The sequence below is a fragment of the Cavia porcellus genome, unplaced genomic scaffold (genome assembly GCF_034190915.1).
Source record: "Cavia porcellus strain 051 isolate PalLab524CR breed Dunkin Hartley unplaced genomic scaffold, mCavPor4.1 scaffold_22, whole genome shotgun sequence".
In the NCBI taxonomy this organism is placed as follows: domain Eukaryota; kingdom Metazoa; phylum Chordata; class Mammalia; order Rodentia; family Caviidae; genus Cavia; species Cavia porcellus.
In genome coordinates this window covers 52866199-52883739 of record NW_026947505.1, presented here as the reverse complement: position 1 = coordinate 52883739, position 17541 = coordinate 52866199, and the positions used below count along the sequence as shown (strand labels likewise).

The 17541-nt window shown below is 35.9% G+C and overlaps 1 protein-coding gene across 9 annotated transcripts in view; it reads right to left on the bottom strand.

Moving 5' to 3' along the window:
* Nucleotides 1–6264: 6264 nt before the first annotated feature.
* Nucleotides 6265–17541, bottom strand: part of Znf292 (zinc finger protein 292) — an 86463-nt gene continuing 75186 nt past the window's right edge. For all 9 annotated transcript variants that reach the window (XM_063233181.1, XM_003474885.5, XM_063233180.1 and 6 more), the window contains one exon: nt 6265–16904. In XM_063233181.1, the coding sequence (XP_063089251.1) occupies nt 9771–16904 (7134 nt within the window). In that variant the 3' untranslated portion in view covers nt 6265–9770. The remainder of the gene's footprint in view (nt 16905–17541) is intronic.

Sequence of the window (17541 nt, the reverse complement as noted above, 5' to 3'; positions counted from 1 at the left end):
GTTCTCCTCCCATTTATTATGCTCCCTAGAAGAGATTCTTCCTTTTCACAAATTTCTTACAACTACCACATAACCTGGAGCCACTGTCTGTTGACTTTTAACATGACTCAGTATTCTGATTTTTAAATGTATCCTTCATGTAGAACCCAACCAATAAATTAGACTCAATGTTCTTTCAACTTTTCAACTCCAAAAACCTTCTTATGTAGTTTAATAATCTCCTTCTGTGGCCATTTCCAGACACCCAAGTGGCATTAGTCCTAAAATCTTAAATTTTAATATCCTGGTCTCACATTGATTCTTGGCCTTTGGCCACTCACTTATCTTCTGAATTCTTTCCTGTCCTATCCAGTCTCAGTTCATTGATGTACTACTTGTACCAGAATAAATCCACCCTCCTTTTCTTCCTCCATTCAAACTGAGGATCACAACCAGAAATACTGTATCAAGCAGGTAATACTAGTACATTATACCTTGAATGTAAGAGACCTCATGTATTACTCATCACTAATCTTTGTATATCCCATATTAAATACCTCCTTGTACCCTTCTACCTAAGCCTTGCTGTTGAACACAGACTATTTCCTTTCTTCCCAACAAGGAGCTCAACATTTGTATTTAACAGTCAAAGAGGTATCTTCTCTATTCTGTAATATAATACTTCCACCTTTGATCTTGGAACTAGGTTTCATCTTACTCCACCTTCTACCTTCTTAGGCTCACTATTCACTACATTAGCTATATTTAACTAGAAAATAAACATTAGCAAAAACCAATCACTACCACCACGTAGTCCTACGAGTTAAGTCTCCCAAATGGTGTCTGGAATGACCATCTATCCTTCATTCATTTCCTGCCCTGGCTTTGCTAATGCTCTTTGCTTTCATCCTCTTAACTAGTTCAGATTTGAACCTTCTCAAGTTGTCTTTGCTAGTTTACTTTTATGCCCACTAAATGTTGGTATCCTTCAGACTTAATTTCTTGATCATCTATCTTTTCCTACATGTTTTTGAGATGTATCAGTTTCTCTTACTAGGAGTTAAAATTTCCCTTCAAATAACGTTAACACTGCTAACTCTCAAAATTATAATTGTAGTTCTTATCTACAGACTGAACTTCTTCCTTCAAGGAAATAAAATTACTTACCTTCAAGGTATTTAAATTCCAGAACGGTTTCAGGTTCCTCTAAAAAATGTGATTCTCAGGGCTGAGGATTTAGCTCAGCGGCATAAGCACCTGCCTTGCAAGCAGGCAGTCGTGAGTTTGATCCCCGGTACCGATAAAAATGGAAAAAAAAAAAATCTCTCTCCACCTTGATCATCTATAAGAACCTCAAATTCAACATGAACCTCTTAATTCCTTCCATATTGTCTTGGAATACACCAGTACCATTCATAATAACCCAACAGGAACTTTAAATGTTACTTAACACATCTTAACCTACCAAATCCTTCCCATTGGCACTTTAGGATGCCTTATGGTGCTATCACTTTTAAGAACTTTGATTGTAACCCATGACACCTCCCGGTCTTCTCTTCTTCATACTGAGTATTTACACTCTTCCAATCTACTTCCAAATGTCTACTAACATTAAAGTCACTGATTAATCATTAAGTACCCACACTTTAAAATCTTTACCATATCTCAGTAAATGTGACAACTTTTATATACCTTCTTTAAATACTATTCTCTTCGTATGGCTTTCCTGTTAAAATTTCAGCCCTCCATCCTTTTGTATCCCTAGACATTTATATAACTCTTCTAATCTGGGGCTGGGGATTTAGCTCAGCAGCATAAGCACCTGCCTTGCAAGTGTGTGGTTGTGAGTTCCATCTCTGGTACCGATTAAAAACAAAAAGACAAAAAAAATCCTTTTCTAATCTTACTTCCTAGATGGTACTTCAGTCCCCTCCCCTTACTCAGTACTGCAGACTGAACCAAAGGCCTCATGCACTCCACAAAGGACTGTAGCAATGAAATATATCCTACCCCTTTTTGGAAGTCTTGCTAAGCTGTCCAGACTGGCCTCAAATTTGATACCCCTGCATCAGCTACCTGAACAATTGAGTTTACAAGATACACCACCAACCTGCTTTTTCAACTGTTAATTCAAACCAAATCCCTCAAATTTTCTCTAAATTTCCCCTCTTCTTTCTTATAACCTACAATGATCAATTCTTGTAAAATATTCTAGACCTGCCAAGTCCATCTACTGCTCTCACCGCCAGCACCACACCACTTCAAGCCACTGTCTTCTCTTCCTTGAATGAAATGTACAAAATTTCTAATAGGGTTTTTTGAATTCCCCAAGGACATACTTCACCAGAGTGAAACTTCAAAACATGAACATCTCACTCCTGATTAAAACCCAGTGTGAATTCATAGCTCAGCAAAATTAATATAAACAGGTCAAAGACACTGTGACCTCACCCTTGCTTACTTTTCCCAATGACTTTTAAGCTCTATCCTTAGCAACAAAGCCACTCCTATCAGCTGTTACACATGCTTTCCTCTTGGTCTATTCTCTCACCTAACTTCACCTTCGTTAAGTCTTTATTAACTACTTTTCCTCAGTGTAAACTATTTGGTATCACAGTTCTACTTTATATTCTTGCAGTATCCTGTACCACTTTTTCTAGGCATAATAGTGTTATAGCTCAATAAGTCAGAATCCCATATTTTACAACTTATTTAAGTATTGATTAAACATTTGACATTGCCAAATCACTAAACTCAAGATATTAAGACACCGGACACAGACTGGTAAAAACCTAACATATAAAAGATTTTGCCCTTGTGCAGCCTATAGTTCAGAGGGGGCAAAAACTATATAACAAGAAAAAACCAATTACAAGTTGTGATACATGCCATGAAAAAAGCTGTTTTAACAGAAACAATCAATTATGGGCCACAAAATCTAGTACTTATAGAATTAAGTTTTGACAGTAAAAATAGCAAGTAGACCTTCCAGGGAGAAAATACACCTACTCTGGCTGGTCAGGAGACCTCTAAAAAGGCCAATGTAACTAGGACACAATGGACACGTGAAGAAAATAGCAAGTGTTTATGACTGGAATGAACCACAACTAAAAAATCCCATTCAAAGTGCAGTGTAAAAATTAAAGGTTTCTTTCCCCTTCGAAAATTACAATACAGTAAGACCTAAGTTTTTTTAAAAATGAAAAGGGTCAAACGGCTTGGGGAATATTCTGAAGTCGGTAGGGAGATTGTAGTGTATGAAAAACAGGTGATGGTGACTGGACGAGTCTTACAACATGGAGAGAAGCAGAAAGATTCCTTCCTCTTCGTGGGGTGGTTATGACAACACCGGCGAGCCTAGCTGGAGAAACACACAGACTTCATTTTCTCAGATAAAGAATATTGGGAGAGAAAAACATTGAAGGGAGGGTAAAGAAATAATGATTTGAGTGCAATATCCTTAACCCTGAGGTAGGTGGTTGTGTGTACAACTACAAAGTTTGGCATTATAAATTGTAGTGACAAAATGAAAAAACTAAACTGCATAAGGTACCAAGTACTCCAAAGGTAATACAAACAGACACAGTGATCCAGAGGTCACTGTGAGATAAACCAGAGCTGGAACGGCAGGGAGCAGCCAACAAAGAAAATACATCAAGCCAGGGATTTATCTCAGCGGCATAAGCACCTGCCTTGCAAGTGTGAGGTCATGAGTTCGATCCCAGTATAAAAAAATAAAAACAAAAAGTACATTAAGAAACCTGAGAGAAAGAATTTTTTCAAGAAGAAAGCCATCAACTACACTGAATTTCCTGAGGAACAAAAGAACCTGTAGATACGGCAACAAAGAGGATGCAAATAATGGTAAGAGAAATTCTGTAAGTTTATATGAGGAAATGGATTATCAGATTAGCTGTGAATGGTAACAAATAATGTTCAGTGCTCGATGAAATATGTCTTTTTCAAAACTAGCTACTAGGACCTATCTGTAAATATTTCAAAATGATCTAGTAAGAGAAAGGTTCATTAAAACCATAGTTTTGAAAGTTAAGACATGTGAAGTAGATACAAATCAGAAAACAGTTGCTGGTAAATAACAAGAGTACAGATACATACAAGTTTATAATGCGATGGCTAAAAAACAAAAAAGGTTCAGTACTGTTAAATTTAAAAATTTTCTCAGTATCACTGTAATTAAAAGATACTGCAAAAAAGTGAAATATAGGCCATTTAAATTGTGGCAACAAGCTAAAATAGGAAAAAAATGCCAGGCTGTTTTTGGTGCATTTGTTTTGAGGTCAGCAGCATCAATCTACTATTGGTTTTTTTTTTTTTTTTTTTGTCTTTTTCCTTTTTATCCGTACCAGGGATCGAACTCACAACTGCCTGCTTGCAAGGCAGGCGCTTATGCCACTGAGCTAAAACCCCAGCCCCCCAATCTACTATTGGAGTAATTTTTTTCACGCAATTGCTAAGATATTTTTTCAAATTTTCCAACAAGATTCTGACAGAAGGAAAGGGTTCCTGATTTGAATATATTTAAAACAACGTATGTGTATCAATGAGACCTGGTCTTTTAAGGCAAACAAGCCAAAGACATGAATGAGAAGAATCAGCGGGTGGTAGCTGTGTTGAGGCACAATATTTTAGTGAAGATATCATGAACAGGCAAAATAGAAGTATGTGGTTGAAGGGAATCTGAAGTCAAAGTTTTGATTATGGTCAGGTGTAAGGTCCCATTTCTGGAAGAACATGTCATTAAAATAAGAGGGAAACATGTTCATTGTAAGATAGCCTCTTTAATAAATTATACTAGAAAAATTGGCTCTTTATATGCCCCAAACTAAAACTAGACCCATGTCCATCACACCATGCACTAAAGTCAAAATGGATCAAAAATCTAAATATTAAAAACAGAAACAGTAAATCTACTGGACGAGAAAGCAGGTAGAAATCTTAAAGACATAGGTGCAGGCACAGAGTTCATGAACAAAACCCAGAATACTTCAAAGAATCAACAGGGATGTCATCTTAATAAAAAGCTTTTGCATGGCAAAACAAATCACCAACAAAGTGAAAGACAACACAGAGCGGGAAAAAATTTTAGCCAATTGTCCCTTAGACAAAAGACTTCTATCTAGAACACAAAAATAATTGAAAAATATCAGATCCCCTGCCAAATTCAAAGAGCCAATCTATAAATGGGTATCTGAGATGAATACATTACTCAAATGAATACAAATGGCAGATATATGAAAACATGTTCAACATCACAACATTCAAGAGATGCAAATTAAAACAAAATCGAGATTCCACCTCCCCTCAGACAGAAAGCCTATCAACATACCAACCAGGAACCAACGATGGAAGGGCTGTGAGGGAAAAGGAAATCTTTTCTGCTGTTGGTTTGAGTGCAGACTGGTGTAACCACTGCAGAAGTCAGCGTGGAGATTCCTCACAAACCTAGGACTAGAGGCCCCATTCTCCCCCCCCCCCCGGCTAATCCCACTATGGGAATATTCCCACAAGAACTAAAATCATACCACAGCGATATATGTGTACCTAACAGCACAATTTCTTTTTTTTTTTTTTTTTTTTTTTTTTTGTCTTTTTCCTTTTTATCAGTACCAGGGATCGAACTCAGGACTGCCTGCTTGCAAGGCAGACGCTTATGCTGCTGAGCTAAATCCCCAGCCCCTAACAGCACAATTTCTAATAGCTAAATTTTGAAAACATAAATGCCCATCAACTGAGGAATAGTTTAAAAAATTGTATTTTATACAATGGAGTACTACCCAGTTATAAAGAAGGATAAAATGGGGACTTACAGGTTAAGTGGATGCAACTTGAGACCATACTCATATATATATCAGATTCACATGTGTACACACTGCATTGTCTCCCTGTGTGGGAAACGTAAGTTCTAAAATGTACAATCAATATTGTAAAATGGGAAGAAATTATTCAAAAGGAACCAGGATGGATGAAAGGCCAGTAGGAGAAAGAGAGAAACTGCACGTCATTTATACGTGTCTCAGTTTATCAAAAAGGTTTGTGCCAATACCCATTGGAAAAGTTTTTATGACTGTATCTTGTACCCTGAGCAATGAATGTACTAGCTTTTATCATTTTGTTATGAAATTTTTATCTTACTTCCATAAAATGAGAGAGGCATTTCTAATGAGCAAGGTCACTGAAGAAAACTCAGTCTCATTTTCTTCATCGAGTGGTAGTAATGGAAGAAACAGAGAACAGGCAATTAACAAATATAAACACTTACAAAAATGGGCATAGGTATCATTTTATTTTAGAGTGACCTGGGCATCTGATGACATTTCCTAACAGATGGACAAGAAGTCATAAAAACAAGAGGTAAGCATTCCAGCCAGACATGGTATAGGTGCGAATACTTTCGGAGGAGGGGCAGCAGCTTAGTGTGTGTGCAGTGAAATGTCAAACAGCAGGAAACGTGAAGTAGGAAGAGAGTACCTGGAACAGGCAGCAGGAATTGAGCAAGTAAGAAGAATGGATTTTCAACAAAGTGCACTTAGTTGACATTTGGTAAGTATTATTGAATAAGGGGTGATATGCAAAGCATTAACAACTAGTACAGTATAGAAATCAAATCAAATGACTGGACAAAGAGACCAACTAAAAAAATCAACATTTTAAAACAGCTGATACAGCTGAATTGTGCATACATGTTGATACTAGTCCTGGCTGAATGAATGACATTTTAGATTAGCACTTCCCAAATTCTGTTCCTCAAGATATTATTCAGCAGAACATACATAATATTATCAGAAAAATGTGTTCATGGTCAATTAAATCTGGAACATCTCACTTTAGTAGTTCCCATGTTTTCATTAGCAGTCTTCGCAGTATCTAATGTTAATGTGCACTGGATTCTCCGAGGGAAGTGTAACATGTACTTTAGATACTTACTCTGGTCATATAATTCACCTTACTTACCTTTAGAATCTCAGTTCAATCACTTGGAAAAAGGCTGCCCTACACCATTCTTTAGCATTTCTTGTAAACATCAGTTTTTTCTTCCTTTCAACCTTATTAATCTCGCTTTTCTCTGACTCCCATTTGGGGGGGGGTCCATTTCTAGGTTCCCTGCAACCAATGTCCAATCTCCCAATCATTTAACATGGTGCCAACTATTACCTCATTTAACTGTTCTACCTAAATGCATGTAGTAGCCACTTTTTGGAGGAGGATAAAAATGTATATATGTCTAGCCTTTTAAAAAAATTTTGTATTTAACAATCAAACTTCCAAGCTGTGACATTTAAGATGATTTATTCTCCCAACACAGTTCTGAACTGTAATTTTAAAATACTTTGAGTATAGAAGCAAATCAATTTTTAAGTGAGGAAATCTTGGGCAATATCTCAGACTAACACGTATTGCAGAAGAAATTATCTCAAAGACAATAGATTGAGGAAAACTGTACCATGAAAAAACACATGGAGTTTTTTTTTTAATACTTAGGCATTACATTCCATATTAAATTTTACCAACATGCTATTGTATAAATTCATTATTTTATACTGTAATTTGATTTTTCTGCTAAGAAAAATCCATGCTAAGAAGCTCACTTTTGCATAATTACTTTTTGCATACAGTACTTGGAATAAAAAGTAGTTCACTCAATGGTGGCAAATGCCACTAAAATGTAGGACATCAATTATAGAACTGTCTAGTGGTCAACCTTCTTAAGCTAATAAGCAAAGGAAAAGCCCTAAAACATTGGCATCTTCACTTAACAGTGATTCATTATTACAGTGGTCAGAAATAAACTTTGCTACATCAGGCAGTTTTGCTAAATGCCCATCTTTAACAGACAGATCAAGTTCTAAGAAAATTGTACAAAAACATTCAGTTAACAAAAAAATTCTAAAATACTGATTTAAATTATTGTTTAGAAAAAACATGTATTAATCATCCATAAAACAACTTTTATTGTAATAAATAACAGTGGGCTTGCCAAATGGTAGGGATTTTAATGTCAAGTTTTATGCATACTGGTAATAAACCTTAAAGTGAAACCAACTATTCAGTATAACCCACTGAGCCCTAAAAATAAAAACTGTATTTAATAGTAAAACTTAAAAAAATATTTTCCAAAGAAAATAGATCATTCCTTGACCATGCTTATTTATTAAGAGTACCAGCAATTTCTGTTAAGTGCTTCATTTCTTCTGCAAATCTGATACTGCTGCACAGGGAATATACACATCTTTCTATCATCACAATATCATCAATATCCCACACTAATAATATTGTGGAGTAACTATAACACAATATAAAAAGTACATTGAACTTATGTTATGGCAAACAAAAGTGTAAATATTGAAAAGATGGTTTCTTCTGTTTCTAGAACTGACTTTAGACATTAAGAGGCCATGAACTCTACTGATATAAACTCTGCTTCTAACTGTGAACCCACGGTATAAATATGGTGAATAAATCGTAAGAGCTAACTATATACTGAATAATCAAAATAATCAATTATAATAACTAATACTGCTCTTGAAGACTGATCTAATGAAGAGTATCATTAGATATGGTGAGAAAATACAGATGTAGCTGTACAGTCTAATATCTATAAATAGTAAAATCAAAACATCCAACTTCCTTATAGAAAGTGTTTCATCTAACTATAAATGTTAAAATTCTTGTATTTTATAAACACAAGATGGGCTCACTTTAATGATAATTTTTTAAAGATTTATAAAAATGTTTAAAAAATTCTTTTCACAAAAGTTTTTACAGTTTAAAGCTATACACCAATCTATAAATCTGAGAAAATGGGGGGGAACCTTTATAAGATCACGTGTATAAAACAAGAATGAAATGTGGTTTTATTTAAGGCAATACTGGGCTACTTCACAAATCACCACCTCAATATTTACACTGCTCCACACCACTAATTTCTATCACATTCACAAAGGGTTTCTTAAAATACCAATGTTTAAAATCTTCAATGTATTAAACTTTTATTCACATTTCCATTATATTTCATGGACTCGAAATAACTATATCCAACTAGAAGCAATGGCGGGGGGCAGGTGTCCTGTAGCTATAGGAAACTACTGAAGAATCTGATTTAACTTTACATGGATATACCACCCAAAAATCCAAAATGGCAAATTTACAAAGCAATGTTGATTCCATGTGCCTATGCTGTGAAACAGTCTTGAGATCATCTTGTAAATAAATGTTTCATGTAAAAATCATAAACTATGGCAGTTTCTAGTTTTAGTTCAAAAAGTTCATAATTTAAAACAATAAAAGAAGTTTTAAAAATTTGATCAATTAGTTAAAAATTAAAATTCCAAATATAAATGTATCATTTAATAGTTTAGACTTACAGACTGCTGGTGGCAGCAAATGATTTACAATAATAAATATATACAAAACAGTATCTACAAATAAAGAGTACTGTTATACACAAGCAGTGACCTGGTGAAACATACCAATCACACAGATAATTGAGTAATTCATGAAAAGGGCAATTGAGTGATAAAAATTTGAGGTTTAACTCAAATGTTTACAATAACTGAAGTACTAATTCTAGTCTTCAAGTCCCATAGGGATAAAAAGTTCTACATGACAAATGTCATGATTTTTTTTTTTTTTTTTTTGGCCAGGTTAATTCATGTCAACAAAAAATATAAAAGTTTCACAATTACAGCATGCTTGATGGCTTCCTACTTAAAATAAAACTATAAATGATGTATTTATAGTACACTTATCAGTACTGCCCTCTGCCCGTGGCTTTACTTATACTGATTTCTTTCACAGCAGACATTATCTGGATCATTTGAATGTACTTCAAGTTTTTTCAGACTGACGGTAGGTTTCATTTCCTGAAGTTGTTTTAAGACAAGCTCAGTGCAATCTTTAAGAGTCTTGTCTAAAACAATTTTTACATTACCACTGCACTGAAGCTGTGATGGATTGGCAAACTGTACAAAAATTTCACTTTCTTTAGAGGAACATATATGATTTCCACTAGTCACAGAAGTCTTATCAGTATTTTTTCTTGAATTTGAATGTGATCCTCTTTTAGTTCCACTATTTGGGTGGTCCTTATCAGTATTTTTTTTCTGCTTCACTGCAGACTCCTCAAGGAACTTCAGAAATGATGCTTCAAATCCCATTGGTTTAAATGAACTCCAGTCAAAAGATGCAGGATGCTCCTCAGTGGTTTGAATTGCAACAGCAGTTTCTTCTTCTTTATGCAAGCTATTTGTTTCTACTGCTAATTCTGGTTCAGACTTTTCAACTTTCCTTTTTTTATTTTGTGAGAGGTTTTTTTCTTTAATAACTCTCTTCAAACTACTTGCTTTTTGCTTTTCTGACTGGCAGGGGTTACTTTCCTGACAATCACTGTTTACATTGGAAGAGGTATTTGCTTGGGTTTCCACAATTGTGCTATCTTCATTTATTAATTTTGTAATAAATAATTCTGTTAGCTCATCCATTTCATCTTTCTCATTTTTTTCAAGTTCCTTCTGTGGCAAAGTAGTGGTTCTCAAGTTATCACTGTTCTCTGGTAGGCATGTATCAGAACCTTTCACATCATTTTTGTCACCTCCTTGCTCAGATGTTTCCTTTACTTCTGTGTTATCACACCGTTTGAAAATAAGAAGATTGCGATGTTGTGATGTAAATGCCTTAGATAACTTATGGCATTTGTAATGTCTAATTATATTGCTTTCACTTGTAACAACTGACGTACACCCCTTTATCATACACGGATACTGGGTTACAAATCTACTTGTACATTCAGACAAGGCATCATTTCTCGCCTTTATAGAATATACGTGTTTTCCTCGTTTCAGAGAGTAAGGCTTGTTTTCTTCAATCTGTATAATTTTTGCATTCTTGTTTTCTAAATTACTCTTCTTCTTTCGTTTGGTCTTTGGCATTTTGATTCCTTCCTTTCCAGATCTGTGTTTTGTTCCTCGTAGTTTACATTTTGACTTTTCTTGGTTTGCCTTGCTTGACATATTTTCCTGGCCAGGTGTTAATTTTCTTGGCCGAATCAAATGAGCTTTATGTTTGTCATTATGCTTATTGAAAATGTGTCGGAGGAGATTAGATCGCGTAGCATATATCCGGTCACAACCTTCACAATCACATTTGTATACACCATCTTCTTCTGTTTTATTTGCTCTTGCTCCAAGCCCATGGTCTGCTTCAAGATGAACAACGTAGTTCAAATACGTTGTAAATGAAGATTTACATTCCAATTGGTCACATGGAAATTTGCCAACATCCACAGAAGCTGTCATACTTTCTATTTCTTCAGGAGTCATTTCATGAAGTTTCATGTAGTGTTGTATTAGCCCAGTAATTGCTTGGAAAATTCGAGAACAGTCACTCACCTGACACCGAAACTCTTTCATTGTTTGTTTAGTTTCAGCTTCCTCACTTTCTTTCCCAGTTTCACTCTCCTCTTCAACCTCTGCAGAAAATGCAGGAAGATCTGATTTGTGCACAGCCTGATAGTGAAGAATTAGGTTTTGCTGTATTGTAAAAGCAGCAAAGCACCCCTGGTGAACACAACGGTACGGTCTATAGGGACTGTATCTTGTTGGAAATTCAAGAGACTGGGAAACTGGCTTCTTTCGTTTTTTTTCCTCTTTTTCTTTTTTATGCCTCTTAATTTTTCGTCCTTTATTTTGAGTATCTGTGGGAGAATCTGTATTGCACTGTTCAGAATTAACTACAATCAGCTGTGAACTTTCAGATTTTTCAGGACTTTTTTTTTCCAAAAGCTGTTTTTCTGGTATCACTGCTACATTATGGAGGGGATTTTCTGTCTCTGCTCTCAAATGCAAAGTGGAGTGTAATTCCCTTTTATTGTCCTCTGTCATAGCTGGCTGCTTTTTCACTTGTGTAATTCGTGGGGTTGATAAACTTTCATTCTGAGACTTTCTTCCATAAGGCCTTTTGATTTTTAACTTCACCATTTCTTCTGTTGTAAAATGATGCACCAGCTGACAGTGTGCACGGAGATTAGAATTTCTTGTAAATGTTTTTGTGCATGTAGGTACCACACATTTAAATGGAGCAAATTTCAACTGATTCTTCTTAATTTCAAGAATCATTTCTGGAGTATACTGGTGGATTTTACCATAGTGCTTAAATAGTGCATCCTTTGTCATAGCACTGTAGTTACAGCCTTGGTTCTGACACACAAAGGGTTTATTAACTTTGTCACTAAACTGAACATGTACTATTTCAGAAACTGGTTGAACAACTGTGACATTTGAAAGTGGTTTAACAGGAGTAGGAGTCAGTGTCACTGATGTATTTATTAGTATACACTGGGACAATGGAGGGGATAGATCATTTTCTAATTTTAATTTTTGTAAACCTTCTAAAATTTCTTGTAGTTGATCTTCCTTATGTAATACTTCAGGCTGAGGAAGGTTACTTTTTGTTGGCATGACACTTAAGAAAGAGGAAAACTGAGATGATTCAGGTAATTTGTTATTTTGAACAGAGTTTCCTGAAGGAAGCTGAACATTGTAATTTATCTGAGTATTCTGTGATGTTTCAACAGCACCCTGAGATCCACTTTTTACCTCAAGTATCTGAGAATTCATAGCAGTTTTAATAATTTCAAGAGTCTTCTCAAAGTTCTGTATAACATTGTCTTCAGAAATTTGCAAATCAGAATTTACTGAAGTTGTACATGAATTCAAAGCCATCATTTGGGAATCACCATTTTCAGTTTTTAAAGTTAAAGATGGTAACACTGCATGGGACTCAAGATTGGTTTTGAAGTTCTCTTTTACATCAGTCATAAACAACTGATTGTCAACATTATTTAATTTCTGTGTTAGATTTTCCACCAAACTCTGAGGCTCACAATTTGGAATTACGTTTGAATGAAAGTTAGTAGTGGGAATCTCAATACTTTTTGTTACAAGTTCAATTTTTGTTAAGTCGGTTGGTACCACGTTTTGGGATGCATTAGGTGCAATTAGTAGAGGAGTAACTTTCTTTCTTCTCTTAGAAGCACTGTTTCCCTTTTTATTTAAATGATTGGATCTTGCATTCTGAGGACCACTTATAACAGAAACACGTGGACTGTTACTGGTAAAATTTTGTGATAGCCCAGTAGAGTTAGTGAATGAAGAAGTGCACAAACCATTTTCAACAGTTTTCAGTAGTAAGTCATTTGTTGGAAAAACAGGCAAACTGCTACATTTCTCAATGGTGGAAGTTTTAGAATTTGATGTCCTACTCTGATTTGTTAACAGGGTATCTGAGTGACATACAGTCTGCAACAAAGATGAAACAGTTGGATTTGGCAGCACTGTTGAATTTACTTGTGCTGTATCTGAGACACAACCTGTGGGAACAACCTGAGAAAGCATTTCAGCACCCTCAAAAGTACTGGGAATGCCAGCAGTTTCCAAAGCCTGCTTGATAATTTCACTTCCTTCTTGACTAACACTGCTACTAAAGTTATTCACACCAGACCGAGGAAACATATTTGATAAAAACGTTGATGGCCGATTTTCAGCAGCAAGAAGCTGCAGGAATGATGGATCTTTAAAACATACTTCTGGGTTGAAGGTAGACTGTTGTGGTTGCTGCAAATTTACTGCATTTGTGGAGAGAATCATACTGGCAAGAAGAGAAGGCTGTCCATTGTTTTGTAAAAGTTCTTGAGCAATTTCTGCCCCATCCAGTGGTTTACAGTAAGATCGCTTAGATAAGTGTCCACCCAGCGATCGGGGATTAGAAAAAGCCCTGTAACACCTGCTACAGATAAATTTCCCATCTCTGATAATTGCAGGCCATTTAGCCCTTTTGTTGTGCTTGGGTTTTCTTTCCTTCCCATTTGGGCCCCGCCCACGGTCTTTTTTTACTTTTTCAGGGGTGGACTCTTGGGCACTGGTGCTACTGAAATCATTTGCAACATTCACTTGGGAAGGAAAAACTGCATTTTCCCCATTATTTCCCTTTAAAAAGGAAGAATTAGTGTTTCCTTCAATCTGTGAGGAATAATGATTTGTACTATTTTCCAGTTGGGAAAAAACAGAATTAGTCCCATTATCTGCTGGTGAAGGGAACAGAGACATTGAATTACTTTCTGCAGGTAAAGGAAGGAAAGGATCTGAGCCACTGTCAATATTCAAAGGCAAAACTGTTTTGGTTATATCTTCCATTTGTGCAGGCAAGGTAGTATTAGGTAAATTTTCTATTTGAGAACATAACATACTACCTTGTTCATTTTTATCCTGAGAAGGTATATTTGAAGTTATGACAGTATCCATTGAGGGCAACAATGGAGTTGACACACTTGCTAAATGAGCTGGGAATATGGAAGGCGAGACATGCTGCAACTGGGCTGAACAAGCAGGATTCCCATTGGCTTTGGTCTGTGGTGTAAAAAATGCATTATTAGAGCTGCTCACCTGTGATGGCAAAAAATAAACCAATTTTGCATTATTTGGTGTATTTAAGTTGTTAGATTTCTGATCCTTTTTACTTTTGCGCTGTACCTTAAATGCAGCATACTGATCAGGGTGTGCTGTCTTCATGTGTTTCCCAATACTCTGTGAAGAATTGTAAGTTCGAGTACATCCCTCAACTTGGCAGCTGAATTTCTGAGTTGGAGCTTTTGGAGGCACTGATGGAGTTCCTAATGAACTACTTAGGTTGGGCTGGGAAGGAACAAACGTGATACTTTCTAATGTCTTTAGAGGTAAGTTATAAAGACTGGATGATGCTTTAGCATTATCTCCGCACTCAAACTTGGAAGCTGGTACACTGTTTTGAAATTCTGTCTCATTTTGCACAGAAAAGGTCATCAGACTGTTCACTTGTCTTTCTAAGTTTTGTGGGTTAAGGTCATCTATTTTGAGAGTTTCTGAATTTACTAAAGAATTCTGAGAAATCTTGGCTTCATTAAAGCAATCCTGTTCCTTTTTCTCTTGGAAATCTGCATGACACACATCATTACAAGTGTCTTCAACTGGTGTATTTACATTACTGGCCAGTGGCTGACCAGCACCTTCCACAGTTGAATTTTCTTGCTTTCCAAAGTTATCTTCAATCCTCTGATTGAGAGACACCTTGATACACACAGCTACTTCACTGGACTGAAGAGTAGTAGTAGTAGTGGTGGTGGTAGCAGGGGTTTCTAAACCATTTGACAATGATCCATTAGCCTGCCTGAGCTCAGAGGCAGAAATCTGATCTTGTTTGGTCACAGCTGGCTCTGATTTGCTTTTATCCCAGGCATCACTTTTGTCTGCTGTTATGCTGTTTTCCATATTATTTTCTGAAGGAAGCGTAAGTCTTTCTTTCTCACTATTCTCTCCAGTGTTCTGATTCGCTATAGAAAGCTGGACAGTCTCTCCAGATGAAATAAGATGGTCTTCAGGAGGCATGACACTTTCAGGAGTATTGTGATCATCGAGATGCTTTTCCAGCTCACTCTGAGAACGATAAACTTTACCGCAACCTGTGAACTTACAAGTGTAGGTATTATAATGTTGTGCTTCATGATCATATAGTAAATAAGCTTCTGAAAAAATTCTGCCACATTTAGGAAACATGCATTTTGCTCTGAAGACCTGATGCTCCTTTCGATGGGTTAAAAGCTCTGCGTAACTATTAAAACCAGCCTTACATTTCATCTGTATACAGATATATGGTTTACTGCCACAGTGCATTTGTAAGTGATCGTTGAGATGAGTGACACTTACAAAATGTCGTCTACAGTACTGGCAAATAACTTTTTTGCTTTGCATTTCAAGAAAGCGTTTGGCATCTTCATTATCCTTATGCCCCTTTACATGAGCAATTAAATTTTTAAAGTACTTAAAGCCCTTTTTACAAAAAGTTACAGGGCAATTAAATTCATTCACGGGTACTGGCTTCTGGACGGGGATCACTTCGGGCTCATAAGATTTATCTTTGTCATCGTTCTCATCATCTGAACCATCATTGTCATTAAATACTATGAAATCTGTTGAATAGAGACTATTCTTTTTAATAGGTCGTTGTTCCTGCTTAGTTACCGTATTAGTCTTTTGATTTTCATGGGTAGTTGTGATCTTAGGAGGCCTTCCTAATCTTCTTAATGGTTTCATAGCTGCTAATCTTTCTTTACTAGATTGTTTAACATGCAATGTGACATGAGGGACAAAAGTTTCTTTAGAATTGAAATTTTTTGCACATATGGGGCAACTGTAAATCCCATCTTTATAATGTTTCTGGGCATGTCGTACTATTCTGTGGCCAAGGAATTCTTTGTCACATAGTACACAGTACTGCATGTATGCTTGCCAATTCCTAAACCTAGCAGATATAAATCCTCTCTCTCTCAATTGTTTTATCTCCTTCTTCTTTTGCTTTTCATCACTGATATCTTTAAGGAAGCCAGAGTTAGCACTAACTGCACCAGAAAGTCCATTCACAGAAGGTTCTTTACTTCCTTCCTGGTAGTCTACTACTTTTTCATATACTTCACTGTCATTTAATTCATCAATTGAAGACACAATGGATGCTTCTTCTCCCATTAGTGCAAGACACTGTCGTTTTAAGGTTTTCCAATCCCAAAATTCTGGATCAAAAGGCCACTGAGTTTTCAGAACAAGGAGGAGCTCACAGCGTAGAGAATTTGGTATTGGAAGATTCTCTTCATCGTATTTCTGGTCTGGCTGGTTATACAGAATTTCCACAGCATAATATGCATCTACTGTAGGCTCAATAAGAAATTCACTCAGTTGACAAGCTCGTTTAACTTCCAGATCATCAGGTAACAAACATGAAATGGTCTTGCAAATAGAAATTTTCACTTCGGTATTTTCTGTGGCATCCAAGCGAAGAGCTTTTACACATAATTCTATACAGGTAGCAAGTCCAGCCCCTTCAGTCTGTGAAAAAGCAAACAGGAAATGTTAATCTACACTAGTTTATTATGCTGATCTACAAAGATTTACTTTGGAACCCAGTTTTTATAAACCAAATGTGCTTTTCTCAGATTCTACACAATAGTGACATATGAAAAGATGGCACTTCTAAAGCTCTGCAGCTTACTCTAAAGTTTATCTGTGAAGTGAACTACATAGAGTGGCAGGAAAAAAAAATCCCATAAAGAAACTAAGAAAAGACCTGGGCATGAAGTCATCTAATCTAGGCAAACATGGAAGTTATTCAATGTCTTTGATTTTTCATAAATCATTTATAAAGCAGAGGACAAAACAGTACTTTGAGTGAAACTGCTGTTGTGAGGATTAAGACAGATTAAAATTTTAAAGTATTTAACATGGTTATGTTTGACCCATAAGGGATCAATAAATGTTTATCATAAATCTTCCTAGTATGTACTTACAATCTTTTCAAAATACAACCCTCCTGACCCAATTACAAAATGGGAATGTTTTCTGATTCTCTAACTTGTTATTAGTGAAAGACTTTCACTTCTAGCAAAACAATTTACTTGCCATTTCATAGTGAGGACTTTACATATTTCAGAATTTCAGTCCTTTACTTTATAATACTTAAGATAGA